This window comes from Salmo salar, chromosome ssa08, assembly GCF_905237065.1.
Source record: "Salmo salar chromosome ssa08, Ssal_v3.1, whole genome shotgun sequence".
NCBI classification, from domain to species: domain Eukaryota; kingdom Metazoa; phylum Chordata; class Actinopteri; order Salmoniformes; family Salmonidae; genus Salmo; species Salmo salar.
In genome coordinates, this window is record NC_059449.1 from 1,065,713 (window position 1) to 1,084,930 (window position 19,218).

Sequence of the window (19,218 nt, forward strand, 5' to 3'; positions counted from 1 at the left end):
ATTTGGAAATTGCTCCCAAGGATGAACCAGACTTGTGGAGGTCTACAATTTTTTTCTGCGGTCTTGGATGATTTCTTTTGATTTTCCCATGATGTCAAACAATGAGGCACTGAGTTTGAAGGTAGGCCTTCAAATACATCCACAGGTACACCTCCAATTGACTCAAATGATGTCAATTAGCCTATCAGAAGCTTCTAAAGCCATGACATAATTTTCTGGAATTTTCCAAGCTGCTTAAAGGCACAGTCAACTTAGTGTAGGTAAACTTCTGACCCACTGGAATTGTGATACAGTGAATTTTAAGTGAAATAATCTGTCTATAAACAATTGTTGGAAAGATTACTTGTGTCATGCACAAAGTAGATGTCCTAACCGACTTGCCAAAACTATAGTTTGTTAACAAGAAATTTGTGGAGTGGTTGAAAAACTAGTTTTAATGACTCCAACCTAAGTGTATGTAAACTTCTGACTTCAACTGTAGTCAGATCTCAGGTGTGCCATGGAAACAATGAGCAGGAAGAAGTATACCTCCCATTAATAGTGTGTTCTGTGTCCCAAATGGCACCCTATTCCCTTTGAAGTGTTCTACTTTTGACCAGGACACATAGGGCACTATATGGGGAATAGGGTGCCATTTGGGATGCATCCAATACCCCCTAATAATAGTAATGTGTTAAACAAGAAGTCCTGTATTAAGACAAGTAAATCCCAACCCAAAGTGCTCTACAAACCTACTTCAGAGATCATACAAGAGCCAGAGGCAAAAGCTCCATCTTTCCATCTGATTAGTGGGTGTAATTCTTGCCATATTGCCTCATAACTACCTAGATGTAGGGGCTAGATGATGTTTGTTTCTGGACAGGGCTGCTGCTTGGTTTTAAAAAGCTATAGTCTTGTCCAGAAACAACCTGTTAGGCACTAATGCAGATCTGAAAGGTTTGGATAGGAATAAGCAACATGACAGAACATCCCACCTATCGATACATTAATTTATGTTATGCAAGAAATGAGATGCTTTTTCGGTGAACTATCCTTTCACATTATGTTTGCCATCACTAATTTTAGCATAATATCTGACTGCACCTGTAGTTGACCCATGTTTGTCCTTACTTCTACTATTTGAAAATGAGATGTTTTTGCTTGTAACAATCACATATTTACAAAATGTTTACTGTATTCACTAGATACACTGCCTTCAATTCGAATTGTGCCCAAACTTGGTATCCAGACAAGTGTATCCAGCCCATGTTGTGACCAAAAAGTGGTATACATATAAACCTGAATAATCACAAGCAAATAGAATAGACATTAACAAATATGATTACATTTGCTTATCTGCACATGTGGTGTATTCTTCAAATAGAAAAAGGATCCGTATCATAGCCCTATAATTATAACCTAAAACTTCATATGATTTCATTTAGCCTATAACTCTCCATCCTTGCATGCATTGTATTATTCTAAATAGCGAGGGGTTTACACAAACATGAGGGGTCTTTTCTACCATGCATAGGGCTACTTCAGATGCCATTGCATATCGTGCAATTTACACCTGTTAGGACGCATGCGTGTTATGGGGGAACGGCTTTATTTACCGCAACTCGCATCACTGCATCAAATTAAAACATACCCGTTAGATAACAATGTCATAACACACATGCCATACTCACTGTATATCGTCGATAATATTTGGCCGATATAAAATATCTCCCAAAACAGCTTAGTTGTCAACATTAGATTCCCACATGTTTTGTCCCCTACAAACCGTTTAAGCAAAAATGACTGCAATAGACTACTCGGACCCGCTCGTGGATCATGTCAGGCAGTACTGGTGGATGGAATCTGTGGGCAAATGCAGTATTAAGGTCTGCATAGCTGCAATACATTGCAACGCCAGTGCAGTGATACAATGCCAACCGGCATTTTAACCGTCATACCCGAATACGTTTTGTCTATTGTCTTATTCTAGCCTGATAATGTCCTTGCTGTTTTTACGTTTTCGGTTCAATAGCGGAAATAATTTCTGGAAATAAATCCAGTAGTGGTCTATGCCTGAATGTCATCCACAGATTAGTGATGCTTCGAGAGTTGCGAGGTCAAAATCCGCCCCTAGTGTACAGTATAGCCTACCGCAATTCACAAAGAGATATCTCGGCCGCATGGGTGCACTTGATGGCAAATCGCTTGTCTCGCAGAGCAGACACAAGCATTCGGCGTTTGGTTTGTCCCATTTGAGGTGAGACTAAAACTCACATGACTGTCAAAAAACTTGTTTCACTATAAGGCTGACTGCAGCATGTAACGTGGCAGTAGGCTTTCTATGTTAAGCTTTGATGTTTGTAATTATCAAATACAATTATCTAAAGACCATTTTCCTCGAGATAAAAACATTCAGGGGGGAAATATAGATTGGTCATTCTGCGAGGAAAGGAAAGTCCATGTCAATAGCAAGGTATCCATCCAATTGGAGACAGATTTGAATGCGAATATTCTAAAATACGCATAAAGAAAATAGACTTGTTGATAAAAGTTCAATGTGCTTCCATCACATTTTCAACTCAAAGGATAGTTTTGCCACAAAAACTGTTGCATTAAATAGCAAATGCGCCTACTCTGGGCTTGGCACTTGCACTCTAGCCAACAGTTTACAAATACAGTGCAGGTAGGCTGTGCGGGTTGGCCAGTCTACATGATGAGATTATTATGGATAAGAGCGAGAATATTTTATTTGTCAAATGGCAGTCAAGCATCGATCATAATGTCACCAGATTAAGACCCTCAGTATTTATTGGAAAACAGGATCAAGCTCATCATGTGTACTTTCATCACCCTGTGAAGTTCATCTACAGATTTCATCTGTAGGCAAATAAACTGCATGGTTTCCCAAGTGGTAGTGGGAGGACCACACACCATATCATCATGACTCCAAATGTACCTTTATATATGATGGTTATTATACCAATATTTACCTATAAATGCGTTTCCACCGCCATTTCCAGCATAATTAATTTTACCTACACAAAAAGATCCCATGTCTAACGAGCAAACACTTCCTGTTTCTGTCAAAGCTGTCATAATTTTTTAAAAATAAGATGTGACTTTATTTGCATAAAAACTGTGGATGAAAACGTGCTTAGTAGCTAGGTTTTCATTCAATTGGCAACAGATTTTCATACTAATATTCTAAAATCCACTTAAAGAAAATATGCACATTTTCCCACCAGTGGTGTATTTCCACCAAACTGACTTGTGGAGGATAAAAATCAGTGCGTGATGACGTAGTGCACACAAAACTTATTATTTTGCTTTAGTTTTCAACTCTATCGATTGTCACAAAAACTAAACAAATAGCATTTTTTTTTAAAGGATAAGGAGATCATTGTGGACTACAGAAAAATTGTCATCGACGGGGCTGTAGTGGAGCAGGTTGTGGAGCAGGTTGAGAGCTTCAAGTTCCTTGGTGTTCACACTAGAATGGTCCAAACACACCAAGACCGTTGTGAAGACAACACGACAAAGCCTATTCCCCCTCAGGAAACTAAAAAGATTTGGCATGGGTCCTGAGATCCTCAAAAGGTTCTACAGCTGCAACATCGAGAGGATCCTGACTGGTTGCATCACTGCCTGGTACGGCAACTGCTAGGCCTCTGACCGCAAGGCACTACAGAGGGTAGTGTGTACGGCCCAGTACATCACTGGGGCTAAGTTGCCTGCCGTCCAGGACCTCCACACCAGGCGGTGTCAGAGGAAGGCCCAAAAAATGGTCAAAGACCCCAGCCAACCCAGTCATAGACTGTTCTCTCTATTACCGCATGGCAAGCGGTACCGGAGTGCCAAGTCTAGGACAAAAAGGCTTCTCAACAGTTTTTACCCCCAAGCCATAAGACTCCAGAACAGGGAATGAAATGGCTACCCGGACTATTTGCATTGTGTCCCCCCCCCCCAACCCCTCTTTTACGCTACTGCTACTCTCTGTTTATCATATATGCATAGTCACTTTAACTATACATTCATGTACATACTACCTCAATTAGGCCGACCAACCAGTGCTCCTGCACAGTGGCTAACCGGGCTATCTGCATTGTGTCCCGCCACCCACCACCCGCCAACCCCTCTTTTACGATACTGCTACTCTCTGTTCATCATACATGCATAGCCACTTTAACCATATCTACATGTACATACTACCTTCAATCAGCCTGACTAACCGGTGTCAGTATGTAGCCTCGCTACTTTTTATAGCCTCGTTACTGTATATAGCCTGTCTTTTTACTGTTGTTTTATTTCTTTACCTACCTGTTGTTCACCTAATACCTTTTTTGCACTATTGGTTAGAGCCTGTAAGTAAGCATTTCACTGTAAGGTCTACACCTGTTGTATTCAGCGCACGTGACAAATAAACTTTGATTTGATAATTCTTTTTTTGCAAGGTGTTATTTTTGTTGTTGTTGCTTTAGTTGAGAAATTAGAGTACGAGAGACAAAGAGGGGAAGTACAGTTTAGAAACTTCCATATTGGGGATTCAATCCCGGTCATTGAGGGGCATGTCTAGTCCGGGGGTGGCTGTGTTGACCAGTCAATAGAGTAGACCAACCTCCAGCACTCCTAAACAATACAATTACAATTTTTATACAATATTAAAAATAATGGCATATGCAGGCCCATGGCCCCTATTTCAGTCCGTTATCCACAACTCAGAAAGCACTGTGGCATTTGTTGTGACTAGTAGGCCTATGCTAATTTCCCACAAAAATGCATGCATGGTGGCAGGGGACCACTGACCGGGAACATGTCTTCATTCCTATTAGATCTTGAACCGTGGCAGATGTAGAGGCAGAACCATTGTTTGACTCTGACACAATTTATATTTGACAGGCTCTCAATTTGAAATCAATGTTTGAAACGTTTAAAACGATTTCTAGCCCAAATTTTGTAACTCTCTTTATGTGCATATTTACCTCACTTTTAAGCTTCTTGTTCAGCCTTGGGAGGCAAGGGAGAGGAGCTCTTGTCCAACTTTTGATTGTTTCAAGTAATGGTTTGTGTTTGAAAGTATTTCTTATTAAATGAGATCTACAGCAGCTGTAGTGATATCATACCATCATGAAATACAATGGATGTTCAATATTGTTCTGGGTATAGCTAAACAAATGAATGGAAACCAATGGGATGCTAATATTAGCAATATGCTGACATGACCTACTGAAACAGCTGATTCCATGGACTCCTTTTGAGGAACAAAACCCATTAAGGAATTGCTACAATAACCTGCTACAATAACCACGTTTCCCTCCACAGTTTTTATGCGAGTAAAGTCATATTGCGTAAGAACAAATTACAACAGCTGTGATAGAAACAGGAAGTCTCGGTGTAATTTTATAAATGCTGACAGATAATTTGTTTGTTCGATATGGTGGGATCTTTTTGTGTCGGTAAAATGTATTATGTGGAAAATGTTGGTGTAAACGCCTTTATGTGCAAATATTGACATAATAACAATCATACGGAAATGCATTTTGAGTCACTCAATGATATGATGTCTGGAAACTACACAGTTTATTAGGCTACAGATTAAATAAATGATGAACTTCATAGGGTGGTGAAAGTGCACAGTGATGAGCTTGATGCTGCTTTCCAATAAATATTGAGGGTCTTATTCCGGTGACATGATGAGCGATGCTTGACTGCCATTTGACAAATCAAAATATTCTCGCTCGTATCCATAATAATCTCATCATGTAGACTAGCCAACCTGCACAGCATACCCACACCGTATATGCGAGCTGTTGGCTAGAGCACAGGTGCCAAGACCAGAGGAGGCACATTTGCTGTCTAATGCAACAGTTTGTGACAAAACTATTGGTGGAGTTGAAAATGCAATGGAAACACATTGAACTTTAGATTTTTATTTGGTACATGAAAACTTTAGCGAAAAAGTACATTCTGTGTGCACTACACACTGATTTTTATCTGCAACAAGTCCGTTTGATGGAAACGTACCACAGCTGGGAAAATGAACATATTTTCTGTGTATTCTAGAATATTCACATGAAAATCTGTCACCAATTGGAATGAAATCTAGCTACTGTCAGGAAACTATTCTTGTTATAATGTTATAAAACTATCCCTTTAAAACAGCATACATGTTTAAATGTTAATTTGTGATTTTTATACACATAGGCCTGTAGTAGACCAGTGCTATATTCAGACTGCTCCGACTACAGAGAATTGTTTCACACTCCTGTCTGCCGGGCTGGTTCTTTAGCAACCAAATGGTTCAATCCATATTTTCTGTTCTGCTCATTAGCCAGCCATTGTGGCTAATGAGCAGGTCACAAAATGACCTTCTGCAGTTAACACTAACAACATTGCTATGGATAAAGCTATAAGCTAATTCAACCCAATTATTTAGCAGAATGACTTACCCAGAACCAATGTCATTATTGTATTTTCCTCTCCTTTTAAATTGTGATTTTGGCATTGAAAAACAGTGAAATGATTTCTGGAAATTCTTTTGAGGTGGTGTACGTCTGCTGCAAAGCTATTTTTACCTTCTTGAAATGTAGTCTGTCAATGGACCCTAGCAGATCATTTACAATGTGGGTGTGTGTCACACCCTGATCTGTTTCAGCTGTCTTTGTGGTTGTCTCCACCCCCTCCAGGTGTCACCCATCTTCCCCATTATCGCCTGTGTACTTATACCTGTGTTCTCTGTTTATCTGTTGCCAGTTCATCTTGTTTGTCAAGTCAACCAGCGGTTTTGTGTCTCAGCTCCTGCTCTTTCCAGTCTCTCTTTTTCTCGCCCTCCTGGTTTTGACCATTGCCTGTCCTGACTCTGAGCCTGCCTTCTTAACCACTCTGCCTGCCCCTGAGCCTGTCTGCCTGCCCCTGAGCCTGTCTGCCTGCCCCTGAGCCTGTCTGCCTGCCCCTGAGCCTGTCTGCTGACCTGTACCTTTGCCCCATTATTAAACCATTGTTAATTCGACGTTGTCTGCATCTGGGTCTTACCTTCATACCTGATTTTCTTTTTGTGTGTGTGTGTGTGTGTGTGTGTGTGTGTGTGTGTGTGTGTGTGTGTGTGTGTGTGTGTGTGTGTGTGTGTGTGTGTGTGTGTGTGTGTAAAAGCCATCATCAACTGTTGTTGGTGTATGGTTGTTGGTCTGAGGTTGGTCATACAGTTCCTGGGTAGTACCCTGAACTAACTAAGCATTGTCCCATCTTAAAACAAAAAAAAATTGAATTCAGGGAATTGGTACGAAGTCAGTGAAACTATTTTCCGATTCAATTTGGTATGTGTTGGTTCTTTAATGTTAGCATACTGTAACTCAGTAATGTTTTTTTCTTCTGATAAGTACAGTACATATGACGTTACTTAAGCAATACTTTCATAATGAATGATGTATTGTTACTAATTAACAAATAGCATGTACACTGTAGCCCACTTACTTTTCTTTTAATTTGCAGAATTGTGTGTTTCAAGTCAAAGTACTATATATAACAGTGTAATCAGCCTGTGTGTAGCTGGTGTAGAGAGTCAGGCGCAGGACAGCAGATATGAGTAATCAACGTATTTACTCAAGTATTAACAAATACAACACAATAATACCGAGCCCACAGTAACGGACCGTACACAAGACAAACAATTACTCACAAACAAACATGGGGGAACAGAGGTTTAAATAATGAACAAGTAATTGGGGGATTGAAACCAGGTGTGTAAGACAAAGACAAAACAAATGGAAAATGAAAAATGGATCGGCGACGGCTAGAAGGCCAGTGACGCCACCCGAACAAGGAGAGGGACCAACTTCTGCGGAAGTCGTGACAAACAGGTTCATTTGTTCCACATACCCAAACCACACATTGATTTACATAAGCCAATTAATTATATAATGTCATGAAAAGAGATATACATTTGTATTTGCACATCGATAAGCCCATTCTAAAACATTAATAGGCAACATGTCTAGATAATTAAAGACAAATATACTTTTGTATCTGATATCCAATATAAGCCAAAAGATGTATTGAAGTTTCAATGTATTACTCATATTTTTTTATCTTAGACATTTCAATAACATTTCTGCCATGTGTGCTATTTATTTACATGTTATTCTCTGAATACACAATGCAAAACTAACCATCAGCATCATTACTTAGGCAAATGGCACAGAATTGAAACAGGACAGCAGGGAACCCCTATTTGAAACCATCAGTTTGTCGTCGGTTGCACATATTCAATAATCATGATTTAGGCTTCAGCTCCGACCCCTATATCGCAGATCAGGCAGTAAGGTTAGAAGTGCCAGCAGTGGATCTTGTCGGACCGATGCTCTCTTGTCTTTCCAGGTATTTATGGGTCATCTAAAGGTAATCTAGAGGTCATCGGACTCAGGGATGGGCATAGATTCCAGAGGCACAGTGGGCAGGATCAGGGCGACCCGCCCATCCCTGGGCGACCCTGTTTAAGGTGGGCCGTTTCACCCCTGGGTCCTGGAGCTCAGAGTAGTTGGGGAGGTTCAGGTCGATCTCAGGGAGTTTGAACGTGATCCCACTGCTCTGGGGGGCTTTGTCGAAACCACCAAACGGTGTGGCCACCCTGGAAATCAGATGTGGAGATACAAGTGTGAATACAAAATCAAAATGAAGATCTCTAAAGATGTGACGGTTGCATAGAATATAGAAAGCTGGCTTTTTATGGAGCGTTACAGTTATGCATCCATGTAACAGTGAATCTGAACTGTGTTATAAGAAAACCATTTCATTCCATGGAAATGTTTGCAATAACAACCAACCTTGAAATTTGCATACTTAACTCAAAGTCTGCCATTGAGAGAAGTGCATGACTGATGCAGTATGTTCAAGTAGCACGGAAATCTTTGGCTTAAACTTTGAGTTGTAGAATAGCAGTTGTCTGAAAACTCTCCTCAGAACACCTCACCTGTTAAAGCTCTTGTATTCAGGAGCCTCTGGGCTGGGCTCAGGGACAGGCATGCTGATATTGAGGGTCTCGGCCAGGTTGGGGTCGTTAATGATAGCCTGCTTCCAAGGGGAGTGGTAGGACTTGGGTATAGCTGTAGAGTTGAACGTCTCTGCAGGGACATCCTTCAAGGGGCCTCCATATCCTGAGACACATGTCAAGAAGATAGGATCATAAGACCAACAGTGCAGCGTATAGACACTCACTTATCCTATCAACACATTAGTATATCTGTGCGGTTGGACTTAAGTGCAATAAATGATTACTGGCAATTTCTTGCTTGTCGTCCTTGCACAAGATATGTGAAAAGTACTAGGGCATTGAGCCTGTATTTTGTTCAGACCAGGGTTCCCCAACTGGCGGCCCGCCAAGTTTTTTTGTGTTGAATTTTCATTGCTGGACATAAAAGACTGTACAAACACCAGGAAATCAGCTCCAAGTGATTGTAATTTAAGAAATCTGTTCCCAAGTATTCCCAAGCATTATAGAGAGACACAGGATCATATACAAATGTAAGCAAGGTTTGAATGATTATGTTTTAGTCAAACATTATATCTGTTTGGGCTTTGTGCAGTCAATTTGCAGTCCACAAATGATTTGTAATTATGTTTCAGCCCCCCGACCATCCGCTCCAGATAAAAATTGGCTCACGGTTGAATCTAGTTGATGATCCCTGGTGTAGACAGAGCAAGGTAACAAACACAACACTTTAGTCACTCCGTTGTTACCACCTGTTCCTCCATGCTAATTTCATCAAGACATAACAAACATTTTATGTACGTTTTTGTTTAGTATTACCTGCTTTTATTTTTTGGAGAACAAAATAGGTGTCAAAATGACTGTGGCTGTGCTGTTTTATCAATAGTCACTATAGTTAAATAACAGTATGAACTAGAGCAGTGAAAAAAGTGATGTAGACGCAACACTGGCAGATTGAGACAATTTTGTCCATCATCTCATGTCTTAAAATAGTGCACACCATAAGTGTGCGTTCATCCTTTGTGTGAAAAGCGGGTTGGTCCAGTTGACATGGGTTGACACCATGCTTGGTCATATCAGATTCTACAAGAGTGTTCTGTTCATATCTCCTGCTGATAATTTAATGCAGGGGAAGGAAATGCTTCTCATGTATCCTGCTTAAAGGCCAGAGGTCTGCTGAGTCACTATGGGGAATTAGACTGGTCCTTAGAGGTTACATGAACATCTAAATAGGGCCTTAAAAATGCCTTCACAACCTATTCATAAGCAGTACATAAGCAGTTCATAACTGTTCATGTCAACAATTGCAAGACATAGCATACATATCAATTTGTAGTTGTTGAAAAACGACATTTACTTATTAATGAGGTATGTATGAGTTATGACTGTTATATTGTCCTTATGTAGGTTCCCTTCGAGTGAAGCGTTACTCATGCTTAATACTACGTAATAATGAAATAAATATATTTTAATAAGCCCTTATTATTCCCTTAAACTATATTATTCTGCCTTATAAGCATTCATAGATTTAGAATATTGATGTGGTAGCTACATACCTGGTGCAATGCTTTCTGGATTTGAAGGGTTTCCTGGGGCGGGTGTGTAAGGAAGTGTTTTCGATCCCTCTTTGTTTTCGGCACTGTCTACATTCTCAGCTAGAAGATCCCTCTGGGGAAAAAAGTATTTTGTTATTAGCTAAGCTTTACCCTTTTGCTCAGTTCTGAACCTATCTCATTTATTCATTTGGGGATTAGCTGCAACAAATTGTTCACTTTGTGTATATGAGACCCACTAGGTAAATGGGTAGATCGCTCACAGATTTTATGACCATGTTAGCTTAGCACACTGAGCTAAAGCTTGGGCATAACATCAAAGCAGGATCAGCTACCACCAAAATGCCCATCAAAAGAGTTGAAATAGCAACTAATTCATGTTTGTTTGCAATGTTGAGAATTGATGTGCAATGTTGAGAACATGGCACTTTATGTGCAATGTTGCTCAATTTGAACAGTTGCCAAAAGTAAAAACAGTAATTTGCAACCAGACCATAGTTGATATACAATCACCATAAAAGTTATTAAATATTTACATGTAACAAATCATTTTTGTCATTTAGCAGTGCTACCCCCGTGGACTGGCATCTAACCAATGTACACATGAACATATAATGCATATAATTCAGAAAATATTCATACCCTTGACTTATTCCACATTTTGTTGTGTTACAGCCTAAATTCAAAGTTGATTAAATATATTTTTTTCTCACACATCTACATACACATCTATAATGACAAAGTTAAAATATGGTTGTGGAAGTTTTTGGCACATTTATTGTAAATGAAATTCAGAAATATCTCACATAAGTATTTACACCTCTGTTAATACATATACCTTTGACAGTGATTACAGCTGTGAGTCTTTCTTGGTAAGTCTCTAAGAGCTTTGCACACCTGGATTGTACAATATAGTTGTTGATCATCGCTAGACAGCCATTTTTAAGTCTTGCCATAGATCTTGAAGCTAATTAAAGTCAAAACTGTAACTAGGCCAATCAGGAATATTGAATGTCGTCTTGGTAAGCAACTCCAGTGTATATTTCACCTTGTGTTTTAGGTTATTGTCCTGTTAAAATGTGAATTTGTCTCCCATTGTCTGTTGGAAAGCAGACTGAACCAGGTTTTCCTCTAGGATTTTATTTTTATCTTAAAAAACTCCCTAGTCCATGTCGATGACAAGCATGCACATAACATGATGCAGACACCACCATGCTTGAAAATATGAAGAGTGGTACTCAGTGAGATTTTGTGTTAGATTTTCCCCAAAACATAATACTTTGTTTTCAGGACATAAGTTAAACCTGCAAAAAAACTGGCTAAGAAATTAACTTTAAGCGCCTTATTGCAAGCAGAATGCATGTTTTGGAATAGTTTTATTCTGTATAGGCTTTCTTCTTTTCATTCTGTCATTTAGGTTAGTATTGTGGAGTAAATACAATGTTGTTTATCCATCCATTCTCCTATCACAGCCATTAAACTCTGTAACTGTTTTAAAGTCACCATTGGCTCATGGTGAAATCCCAGAGCCATTTCCTTCCTCTCCACGACTGAGGTAGGAAGGACACCTGTATCTTTGTAGTGACTGGGTGTATTGATACACCATCCAAAGTGTAATTAATAACTTTACCATGCTCAAAGGGATAGTCATTTTCTGCTTTTTCGTTTTTTTACCCATCTGCCAATGGTGCGAAGCATTGGAAAACATCCCTGGTCTTTGTGGTTGAATCTGTGTTTGAAATTCACTGCTCGACTGAGGGACCTTACAGATAATTGTATGTGTAGGGTACAGAGATGAGGTAGTCGTTCAAAAGTCATGTTAAACACTATTATTACACAGAGAGTGAGTCCATGCAACTTATGTGACTTGCTAACAAAATGTTACTCCTAAACTTATTTAGGCTTGCCATAATGAAGGGGATGAATAATTATTGACTCAAGACATTTCACCTTTTAATTTTTTATTAATTTGTAAACATTTATAAAAACATAATTCCACTTTGACATTATGGGATATTGTGTGTAGTGTCGTGACGTGACTATCATTAATGTGATGATGGCTATTTTATCAAATGAATTAATTATGTTTAATTATTACGTGATTAAATGTATCATGTAACAATTAAATCATTAGCAATCTTGGGGCACCATGGAAAAAGTTTGTTTAATGAGTTACAGTTTCCCGAATGAACTCAAGAATATATCAGAATATATAGTTATCCTACCAGTCGTCCATTAATTATTATTATTAGCCCATATCAGTCTCATTCTGAACAACGTTGACTTCAAATCTGCACAAACCCTAGTCTAAATGATGATTCAGCGATACACACATTTTTACTAATATTTACTAACTAAATAATCACACAGAATTACATATACTCTATCCTGTGTTTGTGTTTATGTTGATTACTAACATAATGCAATGAAAAGTCCATAGTGGACTAACCTGATTTGACGGCTTGTTACACAATGGCAAGGGCGTGCAGTATATGCAGGCAAGAGCTTATAAGTCTCCATATTTGCATCCACTTATTGTTGGTCTTTGGGATAAGAGCGTCTAGATTACTAAATTACACAAATGTACATGTAAAAGTCCTTACACTCAGCTGCACGTTTGCCTCATTTTGGATACTTTCAAACGTGTATTTCTCCGATCTTCGCTGGCGCATTTTGAAAAGACGAGAGCCTCTGTTGGATTGCAGTGACAGCTCCTCCAGCATGATATCTTTGGGAGTGCTAACCTTTATCCCCAGGTCCATGGTGTCCCCTGGAAAAAGAATTTAAAAAAGTTCCAGTAGATGCCCATGACTGACTTTCCATTAAAGGTAGACTCAGCAATGTGACGTCATCTAACACAGTAGGGCAACTTCCTGTTTATAGACATAAATAACAACAGAATTTAAATCTGTCCAAAACCGCCACTATTGGTTCTTTGCAATTTGTTCCATCCTTTGAGATATACCCATATTAGGATGAGCTAATAGTGCAATATTGGCAGTCGGATTTTGTCATTGAGCATTGTCAACCGGAGGTCTTCCAGCTGTATAATGATGTCATATATGGTGATCTCATGAGTCTACTGCTCTAAAAATAAAGTAACTGTAACCTTCAAGATTCCCCCAAGACTGTATTATTATGTCTTAGTTGCACAAAATATATCATCTCCCTAAATATATACAGTATATATTTTTTTTCGGACACTCTCCCTAAGACATAATGTACATAGCATGCATTTTTAATCATTTATGTTTACAGCGAGACCTTTATCAGAGGAAAAGTTCATTAACATTATTAGTCTGATATCATCTGAAGGGATAATATCAATGACATATTGTTACTTCAAAATGCTTTCTGCTGAGCAATTAGCATGCCGAAATCAAATGAACGTAGCTTCAAACCAAGCTGTATAGTAAGCATCACAATATGATAAAAGGTTGCACGTGTATAATAAAAATTGGTTGCCTCAATATACAGTATACTGCAATAGTTAATTCTACATTGTATGGTTATTAAACAAAATTGTGCTTTGAGTTGATTTAGGCATGCTCCTTGGACAATGCAACCATAGCCTTGTGAATTTCCATTAATTTGCACTCAACAGTGCTAACGGTGCTAACGCTACTTGCTATTTGCGAGTTCTAGAAAGTCTAGGTGAATTTTGTGAATTTTCAACTCCGATTGAGACAAATGCAGTCTTACAATTTTGTATGTATTATTTCTTATTGAATTCAATTTTTATTATGTTATTGTTCCTTTTACTTATTGAAGGCTGAACATGATGCTGCTTCAATGAGCTATACCCAAACAGAATGTACTTCAGCTGGCGCAAACCCTCACAGTCCCCTAAATCGCAACGCGCAGTTGTCCAACACTGCCCTCAACAACTCCCCACCTCACCCGCCCCAAAATAGCAGTTTCAAAAGGACAACGACAGAAGGATTTGTTGCCATAGGTAGTAAAACATCCCAATTAGTTATTTATGGCAACCGCTAGAGAAACGGCCCTGACATGTTCAACCCGGATATGAATGACTGCCCTCCACCAGAAGAAGTTTGATTCTCTTTGCTCTTGACGCTGTTGTTGAGCCCTGGCCCAGATCATACCATTGGCACAGTGGACCTCTCGAGAAATAGCCGCTGCATGCATCTTCCTCTCTCCAGATGGCATTGTACAGAATTGCGACATATTGGCTTTGGGAAGGGTGGCACACAATTTGCCCCTGGGTACTGGAAACACATAAAGGACACTGGATGTACTCTGTTCTACCCCAGCGGAAAATGTTTTCAAATTGTGGTGTTGATATGAACTGAACATTAGAGAGCCAATAAGATTACTGTTAATGAGGGTTTGAAGTAAAGTTGTAAAGCTCACATGGCACATGCAATACTGGTTGACCTATCGGATAACTACTGCATGCTGTTTAGACTGCATTATGATATGCCATTAATGTCCTGTGAGAAAACAGTCATAAAATATTATGATGGCCTTTATGTCAGGTTTATGATAGCATTAGCTAGGCATTGTGGCATTTAATTCAAGGACAGGGTTTCTGTCAACCCCAAACCAAAACATTACATCTAACTCATATAACTCAGATTGGCAGGTGTAATTCATTGTTTGTGCTTGAAGAGCAGAGTCAACACTTACTTTAAAATAACCTTGAAACGAATGCTAGATGATGCGCATTAAGGAGTCACACGGCATTCAGTGTTGTGAATCATCAGTGTTGGGTGAGATGTGAACATTGCATCCCAGGGTAGTACGTGACACTGGAAACCCTTAATGTGATCTTGACAAATATAACAGCCTAGTTACCCTAAATCTAATTCCAGCAGTCCTAAAAAATCACAACTTAACTGTAACAAATGTTTTTGTTGTATTGAATTTGAAGTTACTGTGCACATTTTTTTATTTGCAAACAAATGAAATGAAACAACAATGCCCTTTGTATTCACATCACAACTTTCACTACAGCTCTCAATGTTACCCCAACATGTTCATATCCTCTCCTATTTGCATTTTCCATGTTTCAGACATGTTGTACAAAATGTTTACTCTCAATGTTATGACTAAAATGTACATAATTTATAGTGCTTTAATTGTTTACAATCAAAAATAACATATGGAACATGAGAAATATAATGAGAACCTGAAAGACGTTATTGTACACAATGTTCAAAATCAGCTCTTAATAAAACATAAACATTATTTCAGAGTGACTATGGTAAAACCTAACAGTTGTATTTATTTTGTAGCTTCTTGTTTTGTTTTCTCAAAAAAATAAAGAAGTTTGTTAGTAAGGGATGTAGTTTGTTAGTAAGGGATGTGAAATATTGACTGAATACGTCAGAAAGTAGCATAATCCGAGTTACTCGTTGTGAATGGTCAAAGCACAAGACATTGACACTATTATTTTTCCATACCTCGGAGTCACAACTGCACACCTTGATGGGACTAGTCCATACCTGTGTGTGTGTGTCCTGTCTGTCTTGTCTTTCAAACAAACTGGATCCTTGACTGGAAGGCAAGGAGGCTCAGGGGTTTGACCTAGGTAGTTTCGATCCAACCTGAACTTCACACTCCCAGCCACTGAAGCCAATCTGTTGGGGGGTGTCTCTGTGTCTGTTGTCAATGGAATGTAGCTTACATCAATAGGCTAAATTTAGCAGGCCAAACACTCCAAACCACTCACAAAGCAATGGGGACGTGGGGAGGCTATCAGAGAGAGAGAGAGATTGGGGCACCCGACCTGTGCCACCGGGCCCACACCGAGGGAGGGCTCTCCCCTCATGAGCACTTGTGTTTCCTGGAGCCTAGGAATGTCTAGGGAAGACATGAGTCTGGAAGTGGTGTTGGAGGGCCGGTTGGAGGCACTCTTTCCTCTGGTCTAAAAAAAATATGTACAGTACCAGGCAAAGGGGGTTTTCTTAATTTTTTCTATTTTCTACAGTGTAGAATAATAGTGAAGACATCAAAACTATGAAATAACACATGTGAAATCATGAAGTAACCAGAAAAGTGTTGAACAAATCAAAATATATTATATATTTTAGATTCTTTCGAAGTAGCCATTAGTAGCCAGTAGCCGTTCCCACATATGCTGAGCACTTGTTGGCTGCTTTTTCTTCACTCTGCGGTCCAACAAATCCCAAACCATCTCAATTGGGTTGAGGTTGGGTGATTGTGGAGGCCAGATCATCTGATGCAGCACTCCATCACTCTTCTTCTTGGTCAAATGGCCCTTACACAGCCTGGAGGTGTGTTTGGTCATTGTCCTGTTGAAAAACAAATGATTGTCCCAACCAGATGGGATAGTGTATCTCTGCAGAATGCTGTGATAGCCATGCTGGTTAAGTTTATTCTAAATAAATCACTGACAGTGTCACCAGCAAAACACCCCCACACCAAGCACACCCACACCATGCTTCACGGTAGCAACCATACATGTAGAGATCATCTGTTCACCTACTCTGCGTCTCACAAAGACACGGCGGTTGGAATCAAAAATCTCAAATTTGGACAGATTTCCACTGGTCTAATGTATACTGCTTGTGTTTATTGGCCCAAGCAAGTCTCTTTTTCTTATTGGCGTCTTTTAGTAGTGTTTTTTTTCTCTCAGCAATTTGACTATGAAGGCCTGATTCACTAAGTCTCCTCTGAACAGTTGATGTTGAGATGTGTCTGTTACTTGAACTCTGTGAAGCATTTATTTGGGCTGCAATCTGAGGCTGGTAACTCTAATGAGTATCCTCTGCAGCAGAGGTCTTCCCTTCCTGTGGCAGTCCTCTTGAGAGCCAGTTTCATCATAGCGTTTGATGGTTTTCGCGACTGAAATTTTCCGGATTGACTGACTTCCATGTTTTAAGGTAATGATGGACTGTCTTTTGTCTTTGCTTATTTGAGCTGTTCTTGCCATAATATGGACTTTGTCTTTTACCAAATAGGGCTATCTTCTGTATACCACCCCTACCTTGTCACAACACAACTGATTGAGAAGGAAAGAAATTCAACAAATTAACTTTTAACGAGGCACACCTGTTAATTGAGAGAATGCCAAGAGAGTGCAAAGCTGTCATCAAGGCAAAGAGTGGCTACTTTGAAGAATCTCAAATATAAATATATTTTGATTTGTTTAACACTTTTTTGGTTACTACATGATTCCATATGTTATTTAATGGTGCATTTGTCTTGAATGAGTAGGTGTGTCCAAACGTTTGACTGGTACTATATATTATTATGTTTTGTAACCTTTGTTGCATGTTATTTTGGCATTAATACGTGTCACATATGAGTTTACAAGCAATGTTCAAAGTTAATGAAGTCGTATACAAACATGGTTTCTTTTTTGCTTTCTTAAGTAAGGCAGCTCCAAAATACAGGTCTTTCTGTAAATATAATTGTAAGTGTTACAAAGTAATCATTAGCCTGCTATTCAGTGAAATGGGTGTGTGGTCCAAGTCTGGGTTTAAGGGTATCTTTCCCAATCTTAAAAGGATTAACATTCAACACCATGGGCCAGAAAAGGCTGAATACATTGACCATGCTGTCAATCCAGCATGACTTCTGCCGCATTCAAGACAATTGGAAACTCAGACTTGGAAAATATGTTTTGAACGGTCATCCATTTCGGAATTCCAAGTTGGGAATTCGGGCCTCTTTCTGGAGCTCCGACCTGAAGATCACTTACATCATTATTCAACCAGTTTTTTTTCCCCGAGTTCCCAGTTGTCTTGAAAGCAACATAAATCCAGAGAATGCCTAAATTATCCCACAAGAACCGCTGCGCCACATCCCTGTTCAAGAAAGCACCGCAAAAATGACTTGTATGCTGCTGCATAAATTATGTAATATGCCAGGGAGATACTATGTATACTGTAGCTAAGAAAGTAATACTAAGTGTATGTTGTGAAGTAAGCTGTTAGTATCCCATGTGCCTCACCCTAATAATTTAGTCCCTTTCCCCTCATAACTTAGCCTACTATTCTGACTTGATGGTGCACATGTAGCCTATAGCCTGTTTTAGAGAAATGTAATCATTGAATATTGTAAGAGTTTTCATTGTCTGCTTATATAACCCCTTTATTTATCATACGGTTCTGACTTGGTGTACAGGGAGAATACTGTAAGAACAGACAATGTTCTGAATTCTGTCACTGTACATTTCAAAAGTGCTGAACAAATAGTTATATTGACTACGTCCATCCTAGCGCACTCATGAATGTCTTAATCAAAATTACGGATTGCCTCTTACGCGCTCATCATCCCCTTATGCCAGAGGCGGTTCTAGCTTATATGGTTCCCTGGGCGAACCCCCCCAACTTATTTTTAATACTGTATTGAAGCAACCAAGCAAACGACTTAGCAGGAGTAATGTTATAGAAATAACTGTATGTTCATGGGGCTTCTAAGATAAGTGCTGTCAAGATACTAAATAATTGATCTTCACAGTGCTGCCAAGAAACAAACTTACTGCTTGAATTGTCGAACTACTTCTGAAGTGACTGGTTCTTCTCATGTTATTCAATCTTAATACAAAGACTTGTTGTCAGCTATCGTGGGATTTGTGTCAATACATTTTAATATTAAAACATTCAGTGTAAAAATGAAACTACAAAATTACACTGAACAAAATATAAACGCAACATGTAAAGTGCTGGTTCCATGTTTCATGAGCTGAAATAAAAGATCCCAGAAATGTTCCGT

At 39.2% G+C, this 19,218-nt stretch overlaps 2 protein-coding genes across 3 annotated transcripts in view; both read right to left on the minus strand.

The window, feature by feature from the left end:
* Positions 1-2,098, minus strand: part of LOC106610012 (inactive ubiquitin carboxyl-terminal hydrolase 53-like) — a 51,369-nt gene extending 49,271 nt beyond the window's left edge. For both annotated transcript variants that reach the window (XM_014209108.2, XM_014209106.2), the window contains exon 1: positions 1,671-2,098. The gene's annotated coding sequence lies outside the window, so the exon portion shown is untranslated. The remainder of the gene's footprint in view (positions 1-1,670) is intronic.
* A 5,455-nt stretch (positions 2,099-7,553) lies between these two features.
* On the minus strand, positions 7,554-16,124 carry LOC106610032 (myozenin-2). The gene is made up of 5 exons (XM_014209147.2): positions 15,981-16,124; positions 13,116-13,282; positions 10,516-10,627; positions 8,942-9,125; positions 7,554-8,599 (listed from the first exon to the last, which is right to left on the minus strand). Exons 2-5 carry the CDS (start codon positions 13,272-13,274, stop codon positions 8,392-8,394), a joined length of 663 nt encoding a protein of 220 aa, XP_014064622.1. The 5' UTR covers positions 13,275-13,282; positions 15,981-16,124; the 3' UTR covers positions 7,554-8,391.
* Positions 16,125-19,218: the final 3,094 nt, after the last annotated feature.

Bases quoted from the DNA above. Each gene is read 5' to 3' on its own strand.
- LOC106610032 (XM_014209147.2), bottom strand. From the start codon at position 13,274: ATGGACCTGGGGATAAAGGTTAGCACTCCCAAAGATATCATGCTGGAG. The intron at 10,628-13,115 runs GTAAGGACTTTT...TTTTTTCCCCAG, and splicing joins AGGCAAACGTGCAGCTGAGT to AGGGATCTTCTAGCTGAGAA. The intron at 8,600-8,941 runs GTGAGGTGTTCT...TCTGATTTCCAG, and splicing joins GAATACAAGAGCTTTAACAG to GGTGGCCACACCGTTTGGTG.